General features: G+C 45.2%; 1 protein-coding gene across 1 annotated transcript; it reads right to left on the reverse strand.

The window, feature by feature from the left end:
- Positions 1–2216: 2216 nt before the first annotated feature.
- Positions 2217–18107, reverse strand: fignl2 (fidgetin like 2). Its single transcript, XM_030769443.1, has 3 exons — positions 18030–18107; positions 15829–15970; positions 2217–4506 (listed from the first exon to the last, which is right to left on the reverse strand). Exons 2-3 carry the CDS (start codon positions 15851–15853, stop codon positions 2423–2425), a joined length of 2109 nt encoding a protein of 702 aa, XP_030625303.1. The 5' UTR covers positions 15854–15970; positions 18030–18107; the 3' UTR covers positions 2217–2422.
- Positions 18108–18618: the final 511 nt, after the last annotated feature.

An 18618-nucleotide genomic window follows, 5' to 3' on the forward strand; every position in this document is an offset into this window, starting at 1 on the left:
AGGGTTCCTTCGCTCTTCCTTAGTTTCTTTCACACAGATCAATATGTGCTCTAAGGGTCATTCAGATTGACCTGTTTGTGTGGCATGACTGAAGCCACCAGCTGTACTTGGAGGGCCGAATGGTGATATAGGGTTACTGGACATCAATGAAAATATGGCTACTTCCTGGAGACTCAGGGGTTAGAGAAGTACGGGGGGAGGGGGGTAACACAGCCAACCAGAGGGCTGTAAGGTCTCAGCATGGCAGGGGGGAGGTTGGGGGGCATAAACACTGTTACATCACTGGGACTGTTACAGGGTAATTCATGTTTAAAAAAAAACCAAAACAAAACAAACAAACAAAAAAAACAGAACACCATGTGTCACCGCTGAGACCTCAGTTCTCATTTGTGCTGGGCTGTTTTCTCAGTCGTTTGATGTTTAGCCAAAAAAATATGCTTTGCTTAAACACAATACACAGTGATTGTTGATCAATATATGGCAAAATACTGATATTTTAGAGATTTAATACTGAGATGTCACTGTAGAATATTTGAAATGTCACTGAAGCCCCATTATTTGTTAACACAAAAGGGGTAAAGAAGTAATTTTGCTTTTAACATTGGTACATGCTGTAACTTTTGGATTGTCTACATGTTGAATGTATCTACAATAAGTATGTATAATCCATTAGAGTGTAACATATTTACAATAGAAGATTAGACATGATTAGCTGCCAATTGCATACAAACAAATTCTGATTAATCTTTGGGTCTTTCTCCCTTTGCTTCCTTAGTCAGAACACTAATATGGGTGATTTTATGAAGATCACTGTAATGAAGTTCCAATTCTGTAAATGCACATAAAAATGATTGTGCATATATATGTATGTTAAATTAAATGTTTCCATACATTATAGTGTAACATTCCAAGGAAAATGAGGTTGTAAACACTGTGTTTTTGTGAAAACCGTTTGTCCAACAAAATAATGGCATTCGCCATCTACATAACACTTCATGAAGACAATCATCACTCCATTAAAATCTACATCAGAAATAAAGGGGTAAAGGAGAAGGGGGGAAAATGTATTTGTATAGAATTAAAAACATGGATTTATGGCATCAGATATTCTCTGAAATACCTGAAATTACATTCAACGTTAGTCTTTGTAGCATTTTCAAGTTTCTCCTTACAAGGTAATACCACAGCCGCAGTGTGTATACAGGTCTGTGTCAGGTCTGCTTTCCGCTTCCAACCTCCACAATACTTTCTACTAAGACCCTAATGTTACATACATTCTTTATTATTTATTTCTGAGGTAAAGAAATTCTTCCTGAGTATTTCAAACAAGTCTACATATACTAAGAAAAAAAAAGAGTAAGCTGAAGTAAGCAGAAGAGAAATACAGATATCTGTGGACTCCAACAAGCATGTGTTTTTCTCAGGGCCCTAATCAACGGTCTGAGGGGAACGGAGAGAAAAAAAAGGGGGGAGGAATGTGAGTGTAGGGGTACAGGTGCTGCAGTGACCTGTGTTTGTCATCTTGGACCATAGTTCTTCTTCACAATCAGCAGCCTTAATACACTATGGTGTGTGCAGTGTTCAAAATGGACTTCTGCCTATGGTCCATGCCATTCTCTTTCAGGCCTTTTTTTCTATGATTTTGTCTCATAAGTTCAGTTCTATAAAGAACAGCATTTTTTTAAGAGCCATGCTGTGACCATGGGACTATGGGCTAATGATAAGATCTCTGTAAATTACTGCTGTTTTCTCTGAAATGGCGGTGAAACGGTAGTAACCGTTTGGTGAAATGTCACAACTAGGGCAGACAGCGAGTGATATGGTTCTGTTGATCATTTTTGGTCAGATACAATATACTTACTCTGATATAGCCGAAGCCCTTTGTTACCAAATGATCACTTTAAAATAAATCAACACTACAAACAAACACAATGCCACTGGAGAGGACTGGCAATAAATAGGATCCTGAGAGTTATAGCAATAAATTGGGATACCTCATGAAAACGTGATTATCAGTGACCTAGGGCTAAATCTCCAGGTTTAGACCAGGATCAAGGCTAATCAGAATCTGTGAAAACCCTAAAGATAATTCAGACTTCCTACCCTATAAGCCAAGAAACTTATAAATTGTCCCCTTCAAAAACAAAAAAAGGCTTAATATTTCATTTCTTTGGGGAAATATAAAGTATATGTATATTTATAGAAAAAAAAAACACAACACACCATGGCTTCCCAGTTAAATTGCATTCAATTGGAAATGTCACCACACCCAAAGTTGAGATTTCCCAACCTAAACCCCATCTTTTGGCTGCAAGTAAGAAGTTAAAAAAAAAAAATAAACAGAACATCCACAAGGCTTTGCGCATCAACGCAAAGAGAAAATACAGATTAGCAGTCCCCTTCCAGCTACAAAACTGGTACATCAGTGGCTGTACACCTTGCTCCACTCCATACAAGTGTCCAGTTCTTTAGGGGTGCTGTGGGGGCGTACCTTGCAGAAGGCATTCTCGAAGTCTTTGAAGGCGGGAGCGGTGAGAGGAGCGGGGAGGCCGTGCAGAGAACCAGGGGTGGAGGCAGAGGCAGAAGCCAGGGCTTGCTGGCAGAGCTGCAGGAGCTCCCAGATGGAGAATCCCTCTGAGCGCTGCAGCACGGCGGCCAACTCCCGCTCGCTCAGGCTGCAGCCTTGAGGTGCCAGGGCCTGAAGCAGCACTTGCCTGCGCACGCTCCCGTCGGGCAAGGCTACGTGGTAGCGCTTGGAGAAGCAGCGCAGCAGGGGCTCTTTCAGCAGGTCAGGCCGGCGCGTGGTGCACACAACCAAGGCCGGGCCACCCGTCTGCCCGTGCTGTGCTTTCTCCAGTTGGGCCTGCAACTGCTGTCGGAGACCCTCCTCCTTCAGAGCCTCCACCTCGCTGAGCATCACCACGGCTGGTTGCCTAGCAGCTGCCACCGAGAACAACGTGGCCAGAAGCTGCTCTGCCTCACCCTTCCATTTGGAGGCCAGCGTGGAGCCGCTCAGCCGGTAGAAAGTAGCGCCAAGCTGAGAAGCCATGGAACGCACCAGCGTGGTTTTACCCCCTCCCTGCGGGCCAAACATGAGGACGGTTCTAGGCGGGTGGACGGCAGGGTTGGGCCTCAGCACAGGCCACAGCAGGTCCTCCTCCAGTGCAGCTTTGATGTGAGTGTGTCCGGCCAGCTCACCCCACAGCAACGCTGGACTGCAGTCCTGCAACTCGCTGCTCACCAGGTCCAGCAGACGAGGCTCTGCATTCTTTAAAGGGTCGTTAGGCTGTGAACAGGGGGCTGAGCGCTTGTGTGAGCGGTGCTGGGAGAAACTCTGTTCTGCTCCTCCGTTCTCCCCCGTAATTGCAGCCGGGGGGCTGTAGTCCCCTGCTGCTGCATAGGGAGGTGAGACCAGGGGCTTCATCCCACTGTATTTTCCCACCTCCTCTCCCCCAATGGCAGGCTGGGATGAGGGCTTGTTGGGCTTGAAAGCCTGTGCCTCCGTGCTGGTTGCACTGAAGCCGTTCCCGCGACACTCCCCTTTGTCGCCGACGCTGTAGGGCGAGTCGCCACCTGGCTTCATGGGATCGTACCCGTACTTCCTGTAGCGCGAGCTATCCCCGTCGTCCTCCTCCAGGGTCATCTCAAATGCCTTTCTCTTTAACGATCCCACGGGCTCCGAGCTGCCCAGACTGGTGTTCTGGTAGCCGTAGCTGCCTCCTACCACGGTGGGCCGTGAGGTTAGAGGAGTGGGTGCAGCCAGCCCAGAGGGTAGGTAGGGAGTTGGGGGGTGGCTGTAGCTGGGAACTAAGCTGGTCTGATGAGGGTAGCTGCTGGGTGGGTAGTTGTAGACAGGGGCAGAGGGTGCATAACTGGGTACGAGGGTTGGAGTGGGCTGCAAAGCATGTAGGGAGGCTGGAGGAAGTGCTGAGCTTGGTTGGGGACAGTACCCTGACGAGAGGTAGGTGCCATTGTAGCTAGGGGGGTATTCGCTAGAGTGGGGGCCGCTACAGGAGCTGCTCCCGCTGTATCCAGAGTCTGACAGGTTGCTGTTGACTGCTGCCGACACGCTGCCCGAGCCAGGTGGGCCTGCCGACGTCGGAACCACCTTGGGCCCAGTAAGGGCATCGTGTGCGGAAGGGGGCACCAGCGGGTACGTTCCTTCAGTGCTGTGCGTCAGCGGCCAGGGCTCCAATTCGCTCTTCTGGCTTCCGTTGAGGGCTCCAAAGGCCCCTGGTTCTGGGTAGGTGCTCACTGTGGGGCGATCGTAGGGCGAATCCAGCACGCCCGAGTACTTCTCGGCATAGCGCTTCAGAAGGTTGGAGGCAGTGAGGGCCGAGATGTCATCGTTTGCCCATGCGTAGCTGTAAGAGCCACGGTTGCGGCTGGGGTAAAGCTCTGACTTGTGGGCGGGGGAAGAGGTGGTGGAGGACACATCCAAATGTTGCTCAGGCCACTGGCTCAGGGGCTGGGCATGCTCTGGGTTCCAGTGCATCTTTAACAGGCCTGGAGGCAGAACAGAAACACAAAGCATCAATCTAAAGCTACACACACACACACACACACACACACTCATCATCATCATCATCATCATCAGCAGCAGCATTCTCTAAAATGTTTAAGTGAACAAAGCTGGAGGACTATGGTTTTGTAACATTCAGTGTTTATCTTGGGCTCAGCTAATTGTGTGTTTGTGTTGTCTTAGCATCAACACATTTCCACAACATAATACAAACCAGTTCAAAATGCTTTATTTTATTATTTTACTCTGCTTGAAAAGAAAGGACGATAAACATCGTTTTGAGCGTAGCTGTGTACCCTGGGTGTGAATATGTGTTGGTTGAGTGGTCTCTGTTTTACTATTGCAGTCAGGCGCAGAGGCAGGGTGGCTTTCTATTACCCATGGGACATGAAAAAGGGGAAAGCTGTTGATCTGTTCTTTCCTAGCCCTTGGCCTATGTAAGTGATAAGACCATATAGCTGCTCTCCACTGGCATCTGCAATCCTCCCAGAGGAACTATTGTTATCACTCTGCGCATGTTTCACTCAATGCCTCTCCATACAGCACAACCCCCCGCCTCACACACACACACACACACACACACACACACACACACACATATACAACCACCGTCCGCAAAGCAATTCTCCTAAAGCCCCTCAGTGGCCGGCTGGACAGAGGGAAGAAAGGGGAGGGAAGGAGGGAGAGAAAGAGAGGTGGGGAGAGGACAGTGGTCTGCAGAGGGAAGGGGGGGTTGGGTCTGGAAGAGCAGAATAGTTGTGCTATTCATCGTTTTGCTTCCCATGGAACACTGAGAGAGTGGAATGCCATTTCCTCTGGCTATCTGCGACGGCACCGACAACAACCAAGAGAGAGTCACCCTGTGATTCATTATGCTCTCCTCATGCCGAAGAGATGAAAGAGGGACTAGTAGATGAATAAAGGGAAGAAAAACACAGAGGCTAAAAACAAAACCAAAAACCTCTCTTTCTCTCTCTCTCTCTCTCTCTTTCTCTCTCTCTCTTCTCTCTTTTTCTCTCTTTCTCTGTCTCTGTCTCTGTACTCTCCTGCCTCTCTTCCTCAAATCCTTAATTTTCTTCTCTAAGAGTCTGCAAATGAATCAGATATATGAGAGTAATTTATTCATTATTTTTCTTTATCACGGAACATTAAGATATGAGGTTTTGAAACCAAACAATTCTAAACAGTTCTTTTTGAGTTCCTTAAATCAGTGCACCTCTCTATTGAATGACAAACTGACATTAAGACACATCTTCTTGCAATTACTTTGTCAATAGCTAATTAGTTCATCTTGCACAGCAGCTTTTAGGTTTCTATGTACTGAGAATGGCTTTGGAATCAGTCATTTCACAAGGACTCTGTGACTACTTCTTGCTGAGGTATTAGCTTGACATTCCTAACATAGCTTGGTATTATTGAACTGTCATGATTTGGCCTAGGGTGAGAGCTACAGCAGGAAAATGGAGAGGTAAAAAAGAATAAACCGCCAGTCGTCATTACTGGCTGCTCTCTCAGGGTTTTTTCTCCCTCTCAGTAGAGAAAGTGATGATTCATTATTCATACTTTTGTCAGCATGTGTGTGTGGAGCCTGTGCTTTATTACCATTTAAATCAAACCTCCATCTCATATGCAGCCTTCCCCTTCAATCTTCTCTTCCTAAACTTTACCCCACCCCCTTCTTCTCTCTCTCTCTCTCTCTCTCTCTCTCTCTCTCTCTCTCTCTGTCTCTCTCTTTCTCTCCCTCTCTTTCCCTCTTGGTCGGACCTTCCCATGTGTGTCTTCAGATTACGCCTGCTATTTATTCAATAAGATCAGACCAAGAGACCAGATGGCCATTGGATTACCATGTCCTTCATATTCAAATCCACAGCTACCCAGTCCCCCGCATCTTATCTGCCTGTGCAGCACTCCTAAAAACACCAAGTTCTGAAGCATTGCCACTAATGGCCTAACACTAGTAAGTGAATGCTTGCTGGGCTTTTTTTTTTTTTCTATTTGGGCCAGATTTGGAGGTTTGACTTGGAGGTCGTTGTCCAAGCTGCAGAAACAGTATATGTCCTGCAGGACATTCCCATCTGCGGAGCTGGTTTGTGAGGGGCTGTGTACAGCCCAATAATGGGGCCAGTGTGTGACAGAGATGGATGGCAGCCCAGGGGAGCTCATAAAACCTGCAATGGGGAGGGGTGGAGAGGGAGTGGACAGCAGGCACTCCGGCCGCTCTGTGTGTGTGTGTGTGTGCGCGCGCGCGCGTGTGTGTGTGCGTGCGTGTACGTGTGCGTGTGTGTGTGTCTGTGTGTAGATCAGGATTGATATTAAGGGACTCAGTCAGGCAGGCAAACTGCTGTCCACTCCATCAAAATAAACACACACACAAACACAGACATACACATACACGTACACATACACATACACATACACACACCATAAAGGGGTTCCTTCTAACTGCAAATCATGCAGGGGCCATCTGGAAATATCCTTATATATATATATATATATATATATGAAAAACCTTATTCAAAAAGAAAATGACCTTTCGTAAATGTTTTCTGTTATACTTAAGCCCAACTAAATGAACTGCTAATTTTTTCACAAAATAATCCAAGAGCAGATCTCAACCACAATGCCTCAGCGGGAGCCCCACTGCTTAATCTCACAGATTACAGAAGCGACTGTAAATGATCTGATTCTTACAATTAGAGTTTGCCCTTGGATACTGGGGCTGAGACCAGCAGTGACTCTGTGGTAATCTAGGAAAGCTTTAATCTATGGTTTGGCTTTAACCATGGCTGCTTCGAAGATTAATTCACTCTAGATGCTGGAGAAAAGATAGATTAAAATGAGAAAATCAGGAGAAAACCAGTAGAATTCATTCGAAAGCCCATCTCCCCAGAAACGGTGATAATCTTAAACAATGGCATATGCAGATTACGGATATGTATTAAGAGGATAAAATGATCTCGTGAGAGTTGGAGCATAAACAGATATGACATTTGTGTTTGATTTTATTGAGATGAGACTGTTACACAGGAGCATATGGAGGAGAGTCACATCCTCTTTAAGTAATGAGTAGAAATAGACCAAAGCACTGTGTTGATTAAGATCTTTCAAAGACCATCTCTCCCTCTCTCTCTCTCTCTCTCTCTCTCTCTCTCTCTCTCCAAGGCTTTGCTCATCATATGTTTGCCTGAATACTATGGCACGATTGCCGTATGATCAATTCTGATCATGTGATTTATGCAATATAATCAGCCCATGCTTGTTAAGTAAATAGAGGCATAGTTTTGGATTAGAAAAAAAAAAGTGGGTGTTGGGGTGGGTCTGGGGGGGGGGGGGGGGGGGGGGGGGGGGGGTTCCTCTGCTCGCTCCATTGTACACATGGTGACTCTTGGCAATTGCTTTGAATGGGTGAGAGTCTAGTGAGCTTGCGGTGGTCTCTGTGTGAGGGTGCGGAGCTGCTGGCAGGGAGACAGATGTTTCCCACTGAGCGCCCTACTGTCTCTGTGGCTATTGTTGGGCTGTACGTCCAGCAGACGTCGTCCTGGCCTGACAGTCCTGTTGGCTCTGAGACAAAGGCTGAGGGATCCTATTGTCACAAGACTGCCTAATTATGGAAATCTTATTAATCTATTCAGCGGCGGTCCACTGACAGCTTTTGTGCTGCTTTGGGATTTATTGAGGGACCTTAGCAGTGTGTGTGTGTGTGTGTGTGTGTGTGTGTGTTGTATCTTCATTTCTCTCAGTCAGTGTGCATGATGAAGACAGTTTGTTAGCACGCCTGTCCCCTTTGACAGAGATGGCCTTCATCTGGCAAATGGGGATTGGAAAGATCCAATGAGTCCAGACTCAGACCACCTGTCATTGAACTTCCTATTCAGTCAAATGCACTGCAGTGTTGCATATATGCAAGGAAATGACTCCTTGTCAAGCAACAAATAAAAACTCTTTGACTCAATATGAGGTACTAAATAAGGGATGGATGTGACTGAAAAAAATCAAATTCACATTTTCCTTTTTTTTTTTAACATGGTAACTAAAATAAGTTCACCCACAAAGTGATAATGCATAGGTCACAACACAGAGATGCAGTGAGCTTCAACTGTGGAGTCCTCTTTAGGTGAAGGTTTTACACCATGTATTGACAGTTCAAATGACATTTTGATCAAGTAGTCCATAACCAATCAAGTGGAGCAGTGTAGACCAACTTTTCTCAGTCATGCTAGGCCCCTGTATCCTGTTGTTGGTTTCTTTTTTCTGTGTGTGAGACACAGTCTCGTGGCAGTACCAGGTCTGATGATGGAGAGCCCAGGGAAGGCTGTTTGCCAGGCTGGATGGAGAGAACAGATTCCCCTGTAATGTGAGATGTACAGGAAGAGCCGCTGGAGGGCCCTGCACTGGTTCACAGCTCCCCTGAGGTACCTCTCTCTCTCTGTTTCTCTCCCTCCATTCCTCTCTCTATTTCTCTCTCTATTTCTCTCTCTCTCTCCCTGCTTTGTCTCTCCCTCTTTCTCTCTCTCACTCTGTCCCCCCCTCTCTCGGTTTTCTCTCCCTCTCCTTCCACTTTTGTTTTTCTGCCCCGAGGAACAAAACCTACATGGATACAACAAGCCTTCTGGGACGTTTTGCCATTAAAGCAGGCAGATTGCCAAAAGGTTTTCTCCTTGTAAACAAGAGACAACCAAATCAATCTAATCAGGCTCTATACCAGGGACTCCCACCCCCAAACTCTAGTAAACCAAATCAAACTAGAGAGGGATTCCACAACGTTCAGTCAGACCTCAACTCTTCAGAATCGGCCGTTGTCTGGGAGGATTCCAATCACAAGGAGAACGGCCGCAAACTGGGATGCCTGAGGGAGTGTTTGTGTTGGTCATGTGCTACAGGGAGAGCTTCAGTGTGTTAAAGGATTTCTTAGTTCAGAGTGGTATATGTGTACCTTTAAACATAGACTTATTGCTGTGAACAACAGTGAATATTTGTCTTGCGCCATTGCCTACCCACAATATGAGTCAAGTCATGCTTCTGTGTTGCTGCCATGGAATTTTTGATTTCAAGACAGAACAAGAAGGATTCAATCAATTAAGAATACGAGACTCACAGAAGTGCTATGTGCGGAACTCAGTTTGAGGAATTTAGGCAAGGGAAATATGGTACTATAGAAAGAAGTCTGAAAAAAGCAAACTCACCAGAGAAAGAAAGAGAGAGAGAGAGGGAGAGATCCTTGTGCGCTAGATGAGGCACAGCACGTCCAAATCATCAGCTGATTTGTATTCCATTCAAACGAGAGGGAATCAATGTTTTAAGGAAAAAGGGAGGGGGGGGGGGGCTTAACGTATGCAAGACTCCATCCAGCTGGATTTATCACTTTACTTTATCACCAGATACAGTGCTGTCCACACGTATCGCAAATTCTAACCCAAGAACATTCTGTCCTTTGACACAAAGGAACTGAAACTGAGTACATGTATGGTTTTCTTTCACTTCCACGTGTCTTTTGATTACTGTGTGCAACTAACAGTTAAATCTGAGTACCTGACAGCGACACTCTAGTGTCTGACAGTGATATAAAGTATCAGAATTGTAAGCTGTACCATGCCGTGCATCTCCCAAACGCCATAGTGTATATGATTCATTACCCTAACCCTGAAACCTGAACTGTCACATCTCAGCTGTTCTACCTTTTCATTCACAACAACAGTTATAAAAACATCAGTACCAGCCCACTGCCCGCTGGCTCACATCCCAAACTTCAAGTCTCTGAAACATGGGTTTATTATTGTTTGCTTCACAACAGAGAGTTCTAAAACAAAAACAACAAAAACAACAACAACAAAAAACATACCAATTAATATCTCTACTCAAATAAAAGTAACATTAGGCGTGACAGTCTCCTGTATGCGTGTATGGAAAGAAATTTCCAGTTGGTCTCTAGCGGTATCAGTATGCTCAATAAGAGCACAGTAGGGGCATTCCCATATGCTCACACACTGCACCCCCTGATGGAATAAAGTCTCTGTTATGGCAGAGTAATGAGCAGTATGCAAGTTAGTGGGAAAAATCCCCAGGCAAGTGTGAGGTCCCAGTGTGGGCGCCACTCCAAACAGCCATTAGATCCAGATAATGGCCTACGCCGGACCATGGCTGGACACCATAATTTATAAGCCGTACATAATTGGGCATCACTGAGAAAATTATTATAAATCTATGCATTAGTCACAGAGATGTGATCAATCAAATGAAACTCAATCTGCGTCCCATTTCTCTCTCTCTCCCTTGCTCTCTCTCTCTCTCTCTCTCTCTGTCTCTCTCTCTCTCTCTCTCGCTCTCTCTCTCTCTCACCCCCACACACACGCACGCACACACTCATCTGCTCTGTCTTCCGTGGCCCTAAAAAAGATGAACAGGGGACTCTTATGAGTTTTCACACCTGCTGTCCGGTGTACTGCCCAGCGTACTCCAACTATACTCCCAGTATACTCCAACTACACTCCCAGCGTACTCCTAGATGCTGTGGGTCCTTTCCAGGCACCGTGGTCCACGGGCTCCCCAGAGCAAGGTGAACAACTCCTGGAGCGACAGTGAAAGAGCTGCTCTGTCTCTCTGTTCTCTGTTCTCTGTTCCCTGCGCCGGGCATCTCCCATGGAGCGTGCTGTTCTCCGTAATCACGCAGCCTAGAGAACATCATCAGCCCTCTGTGTGAGGCACACTGTAAACACTACAGACAGTGGTTCTACCGACCTGCACCTCCACTGGAGGCTCAGTGCCAAATATCAGTATAAACGTAATACTGATTTAAGAGGAGATCGTAAAAATGAGACCGAGCGCTATTAAGGGAGAAATCAAATTGTGCTAATGTCGTACGTGTTATGTAAGAGCAATTGAATTTAGTCTGCCCTGAGGGGTACATATCAATCTATTAAAATGAAAGCATATTATGAAATTTCATGCATCTGTGTGCTGAACATGCACCTCTTTAAAACCAAGTTGCATATTTGGCAAGCAAAGTCTTTCACTGCATCAGTAACTAAACTTCATTTCATTTAACTGGTTTTATTTAACTGGTTTGATTTAGATTTTCGACTGAACAATCAAAAAGGGAATGTTTTTTTTTATTATTTGGTCAGCATTGTATCTCAGTTTTGGTAAAAACACTGGTCCATGTGCAATGCACCTCATTCTCCAGTCTCCCAAACTGGGGTGGTCAGCTGCATGCAATGCCTGAATGTGTGGCTGGATGCACATAATTTTAGAAACAACTTCCCCCCCATCCCCCTTGTCCTGCTAATTCATGTCCACAAATGGCCAAAAGCCCAGTAGCCCTCCCTTTAAGAAAAACAGGGACCCTATTTTCTGTGGCTGCAGGCTGGGTTTAGGTCATTGTGTCCACTAATATATCAAAGAACAGCTGTCCTAAAGCCCTGAGATGACCACTCACCCCCCTCCATCTGTCTCTTCGGCCCAATCTCTCCACCATCTCCTTCTACCAATCCCTCGCTCTTTCCCTTCCTCCTTTCCTCCTTTTCTCCCTGCCCCCCTTCTCTGAGTCCCTCAGAGTGTGCGTTGCATTCCCCTCTCCAGAATCCCTTGGCCTCTCTCTCTCTCTCTCTCTCTCTCTGGTTTATTTATTGATTCTACAGCTGTGTTGGGATTTTCTCACAAAAACAGACAGACCTCATAACGCAGATCTATTGCACTCAAATCGTCTCACGTCTTCAGATCCTTTTTGGGTTTTTTTAAGAGCTGAGAAACTGCTTGACCTCGCCCAATGATATTCTGCTGTTACATTTCCCTATTTTTGTAGTTCACTGACGTACATTCCTAATTAAGACACCCACAGAGACCTGAGGAGACCAGTGGAGACCAGAGCTTTTTCAGCTTTCTGTTCACTTTTAGCAAGTCAGCTGCCCACAGGAGTCAGGAGAAGGCTTGCCACCCAAATGAGGTACCCCCCCCAACCCCCCGGGCAGTCAGCGGCCTTAATTGGGAGCGTAATTGTGGCCGTGGCTGGTCTAATGAGCTGTCCTTCATGACAGTGAGCTGATGAGAGGAGTGAGAGGAGAGCCAGGGGAGCAGACCGAACAGGAGCATGCGTCCCTAACCTCTTCATTCCTTCCTCTGACACTGCACCTCTCTCCTCTCCATCCTACGCACCAAACAACGCGCCGGGCTAATTAAACCCCATTCACACCAGCCGCTAATGACCCCCCCTGCTCATTCACACAGACACTTCAGCATGCTGCCTGTTTACTCAAGGGCCTCACTGCCCCTCCAGAGTACATTCAGCTGCCCCCCCCGCTCATTAGAATGGATGTGTCGGAGGGATGTGTGGTTACACTCGCTCCCTCAGAGGCGCTCAGCGTGCCCCATCCTCAGCTTCTAGTCAAAGCCTTAATGACTTAACAGATGCAATCAGGGGTCCACAGCAACACAAAGTGTTTTGGGAAGGGGAGAACGAGGAACGACGCAAAGGCAGAACAAGCTGGTTTCAGCTTGGCCTTGTCTGGATTAGGGGTTTTGGGTGTATTTTCTTCATTTTTTTCCTTTCCTTTCTTTTCTTTTTTTTTTAAAGAGGGGGAATATGTCCAATTGGGGGCCCCCCGAGCAACAAGAGTTAGAACACTCCTGAGCTATTGGCCTGGGCCTGATTTAGGAGTGTGTTTGAAGTGCAGATTACAGATTCTTTGCACCAAATCCCTTCAGGAGTATCCATGGCCCCAGGAATCTCTCTCAGATTTCCTTCAGGTCCGACTCTGACTGTTCCTCAGCTTGTGGTCCTTCCCTGGACGTCAGAGTTGGGGAGGACAACGCAGCGAGATAACCTGTGGAAATGCGTGCAGTATCCATTTCCACACTGTGAAAAAACAATGTGCACATACATGTGTGTGTGTGTGGGAGAGCAGTGTGCACAAATGTGTGTGTGTGTGTCTGTGTGTGTGTGTTCGTGTCTGTGTGTGCATGTATGTATGTATGTATGTGTGTGTGTGTGTGTGTATGCATGCAGAAGAGAGTAAGTGGGTGTATAAAGCACTCCATGCACTAAAGAGTAAAGACTTGTTCCTGAGGCTGGGAATGCTTGCTCTCTCCAACAAAGAAAATTTCAGCATGGATGTGGCACTATTCACATGTATCCCACATAAACGGTCACAAATTCATCTGATTTGTGGATGGCAGGAAATATGGGGGTGGGGAATGCAAGCAGAAAACATTGAGATTGGATTGGTCAAAGGGAATGGGTGGAGTTTGCCTATGCTGGAGTTGTCAGAGAGTAAACATGGGGGATATCTAACACCACCATGTGCAGTGCCAACATCACACACAACACACACACAACACACATACACACACACACACACACACACACACACACACACACACACCCGCATACACAAACTAGTGGCCTGTTTTCATCAGACCAGACCAGCGTCCACTAAGAAAGACAAGACCAGTTCCTAAAACTCACCACATTCTGCAGTACTGGAAAATCAAGCTTCTGTAAGCAAATAAAGCATGCTAAACAAATAGGCATGATGACTATAATGTCACAGCCGAAAGAAGACTGACAACAAACGATCAGCAACAAGACGGTAAAGGAATTCAGAATATTCTGGCAGGTTTTCGTGACATTCTTGAAATGAAAATGAGTTGCCTGGGACTCTGAGGATACACAGAGCAGATGGATCCCAGCCAGAGCACAGAAACTGTTTCAACTGAACACACACACACACACACACACACACACACAGTTACTACTCATCTCAGCAGATCTCATCTCATGTCAAAATCCACAACATGCCCTTTAAAGAAACTAAACATGATACCTGGTTGATGTCAATCAACTCCAGAAGAGGGAAAAGAAGACACAGTTGCCTACAAGAATGTGGCAGCTAACTAGTTGAGTAAACAGTTGATGTTGAGTGCTGTTTGATGTTGTATTCGGCAGTAATAAAAACTATATCAAAACGTAAACGCCATCGTGTGAATTTCCTTTTGAGTTCCGCAGTGAATGACCAAGCATTACTCTACACTGGAGGACTGACTAAAGATGACCTGTGCTGATTATCAGTCTTACACAGCGGACATTTTCACCTCAAGCTGACATGCTGTGCTACTTTCCATTCTTCTTCACAAAGACACTGCGCACTGAAACTGAACAGACACTTCTTCTCTGAGGAGAGAAGGCCTTTTGAAAAGACACACTCACTTTTCTCAGCAAATTCCTCTCTGAGTATTAAAATGCCAGCTCCAGCTGTAACGCTTTCAAGCTATGAGGGAAAAAAAATTTGATCCAGTCCCTCTGTTGCAATCCAAACGTCAACAAATCATTAAAAATATTATTTTGAGGATTATAAATCTCTCCATTAAACGCAGCTGCTGAGATAATATTTCAAGAACAAGGATTTGCTCCATTCATTATTATATAATTACTTTTTAAATTGATCTGATTTTGTGTTGGGGTTTTTGACCCCCACCCACCCCCCCACCCCCCTTTACAGTCCCCCTCCTTTCATGTAACTGTTGCAGTGTGGAAAAGAGCTATAGAGGCCACCAAAAAGGAGCTCTTCAGATAGTGTGGAGAGAAGAAACCTCATGCTGGCCAGTTAACAATGCTGTTTTGGAGAGGCAGAGCGCTGAGCTCAAATGAAACCTGGCAGGGGGGTTTGGAATGAAGGAAGGGGGGGGGGGGCTAAAACTGGACACGTTAGTTATTAGGTCAGCCCAGAGGACTGAGGGAGAGCAGGAGGAGGGGAAGAGAAGGAGGGAGGGAGGGAGGGAGAGAGAGAGAGAGAGAGAGCAAGTGAGAGAGATGGTAAACTGAGCACTGTTGGTCAGACCAAGAAAGGTTTGTGAGATGACACTGTCAGGACCACGGGGTTTCTGCTGCTAAAGCTATCAACTACCCCCCCCCCCATACACACACACACACACACACACACGCACACAGTCCTCCACCTCCCCACACCCCAAACCGCCTCCTCCAATTCCTTCCATTTTTTCCCTCCATAAAACATACATGCTTTGTGCCTTGTCTATGTGCAATTAAGAGATTTTGAAATAGGGAGTGAAGAAAGAGAGCTAAAGCTAGGGACACTGCTCAGGCTGTTCTCTTGGACTGAAACAGTCTTAAATAATTCATACTAAAGATTCTTTTTCTTAGCAAGTAATTTAACACAGTGAGCAGAAAACATCAAGGTCTGTGGAAACTATTGACTTTTTTTTCCACCTGGAATTCAAATCCCAGCTCTCCAGAGTGAGATTTTTCAACACAAGACCATAAAAAAGCCTGCAGCAGAGAGGAGAGCTGTACTTACTATAGGAGACAATGGGACTCAGCATTCTGTGAACCTGGTCTTGTTTAGGATGACAGTTTTGCAGAGAAAGCCAGGTTAGCGTCTGTCCGGCTATAGTCCATTGCTGGTCTCTTCTTGCACTGGGATTCTACAGCCACTAACCCTGAAAGCACAAAACAGATCCATTTAGACGTCCAAAGAATGACTGATATCCTAACACACATACATACATGCATTCACACCAACACATACAAACACAATCACATAGAGGCTACACATACTCATATACACACCCACAAAGAGACAATGACCCAGTACTCAAACACTCAAACATATGAACAAACAAATGCTCTTAAAAAATGATCACATCGACTTATAGACAAAACACTTGTAATTGACCCTTACAAAGTCTTCTGTTTTTTTTTTTTTTTTTTAAATGTCTTTTTTCACTTTTTTTCAAACACTGAATGTTAAACATAAATGGACATTCTGTGGAGCACTAGCAGCACACAGGGGTATTCATTAAGGCCCTGCACACACACACACACACACACACAAACATTAAGCTGATTGTGAGGTTGTGGCCAGGCTCTAAAAAGAGCTTTCTAAATCTGCCTGACAAAAAAGGCTCATGCATACCAGTGTGCAGCCTGTCAGGGCAATAAAGAGTGGACTTTCACAAGGCTGTGCCCAGTTCACCACACATTGCATACAGCCAACATCTTAACTAGATTACTGTTTTTTTCTTTGTTTGTTTGTTTGCTTTTGTTTTGTTTTTTTGGGGTTGGTAACAAAGGCAGTGGCCTAGAACCAAAACAAGGTATACTTTAATAGATATGCTTTTAACAGATAAGCAAGGCTAGAGGTAATTTTAGAAAATAAAGCAATTCCCTTTTTTATATTACAACACACACACACACACACACACAAAAAGGCTCACAAAACCCGTTCAATAATCAATAATCAATTCAATAATTGGTTTCTAAGGATGGTGATCAATGAGTAATTTTAAATCAGTGTTTAACATGGGTGACCTATTTTGTAAGACAGTTGGAGAATGCCTTTCACTTTTATGAGAAAGAGAGGTAGAGAGAGAGGGAGAGAGAGAGAGAGAGCTCACACATGACTGAAAAATATTACATAATCACGTTACTCAAACAATATGCTCTCCAACACCACTATTGCAGAATCAAACACACTGCATGCTGACACATTCACTATTGCCAAAGTTAAAGCAGCTGCTGAATATAAATACTGTGGTAGATAAATGTGCAGACTGACAAGTACAACGTTTTTTTGTGCAACTTGTAAACACCATTAACGGTTATCTGGATTGTCAATAAACTTCTCATTTATCAAGTGAAACTGAGGGAACTGTAACAAAGTAAATCAACAATCCACATATAAAGATAAAAAGGTTACAGATGTAGAAACAATAAAATGTCAATGCAACTATCACCACAACAGACTAAAAAACAGCAACACACACAACTGCTCTGTTTAACTTAATTAGTAGGGTTCTAATGGAAAGACCACATGAAATATTGGACAAGTGCAGACAAAATAAAGATTCAAAATGTGTATGATCACTTAAAAAACAAAAACAAAAAAAAAAACAACCTGTACAAAACTCTGTCCAGCTGCTTACATACATGCTTGTGGCCAGGAGAGAAAGAAAGAACATAAAAAAAATGAAATAACTAAAGCAGGGCAATGCGAGTCAGTCTTTTTCTCTCTGTATGAGGAATGTTACAGCTGACCACCGACCACACGGCTATCATTCAAAACCAACATACTTTAGAGCTCAGGATGTGGGCTGACATTTTCTGTTTATCCAAGTGCATGCACAAACACATTCATACAGACACACACACACACACACACACACACACACATTCTCAGAGAAACACTTTGAAAAGAGACACCTGCATGCAGCGAGGGGAATGCAGAATGAGGACTGTTCCTCATTAAAGGAGAGAGAGTGAGTGAGGAGGGAAAGAAGGCGAGCAGAGAAAGAGTAGAGGAGTAACACTGGCCAAAGAGGAGGTGTAGAAGTGCAAAATTAAACATGCAGAAAGAGATTCTCGATCATTTACAACTTCAAAAGAGAGCAACATAAACACCGGTGCTAGCAGCAGTACCTCTTTTAACTGAGACACAGACAGAGAAAAAAAAAGAAAAAAGAAAACAGAGAGAGAGAGAAAGAGAGAGAGATAGTTTACCTGCTCATGCCTGCATTTCTTCATCAGATTCAGAAGTGGTTAGATAATCCCGGGAGCAGACAGGCTCATGTGTGTAGCTCTATGCCTTTTTTTCCACATATGGGACACGGTTCAACTCTCTCTCCTTCTCTCTCCCTCCCTCTCTCTCTCTCTCTCTCTCTCTCTCTCTCTCTCCCTCCCAGTGACAACAGAGCGCACACACACACACACAGACACACACACACAATTCCCCTCCCCCACAATTCCCATCCCCCTCTCTCACCTCCCTCCCTCCCTCCCTCCCTCCCTCCCTCTCTCTCTCTCTCTCTCTCTCTCTCTCTCTCTCTTTTTTTAAAAACTATTTAAGCAGGGAGAGAGAGAGAATGAGAGGAGGGCACTGGGGTGGGGGGGGCTGACCAATCATGCTTGGAGAGAGGGTTTGTATTCCTTACCCTAGCTGAAGCAGAGAGAGAGAGAGAGAGAGAGAGAGAGAGAGAGAGAGGGAATAGAGTGGTTGTTTGTTAGAGGGAAACACAGAGGCTGAATTTGCCCTCAAGGGAGTTAAGGTTGGGGTTGTTGATGTTGGCCTGAAATTTTGGTGCAATTACCC

This window comes from Chanos chanos, chromosome 3, assembly GCF_902362185.1.
Source record: "Chanos chanos chromosome 3, fChaCha1.1, whole genome shotgun sequence".
Lineage (NCBI taxonomy): Eukaryota > Metazoa > Chordata > Actinopteri > Gonorynchiformes > Chanidae > Chanos > Chanos chanos.

What these genes read in the sequence shown, in the direction of transcription:
- fignl2 (XM_030769443.1), bottom strand. Translation starts at nt 15,853, where the DNA reads ATGCTGAGTCCCATTGTCTCCTATA. An exon ending in GAGTCCCATTGTCTCCTATA is followed by an intron (nt 4,507 to 15,828) that starts GTAAGTACAGCT and finishes TTCTGCCTCCAG; the next exon opens with GCCTGTTAAAGATGCACTGG.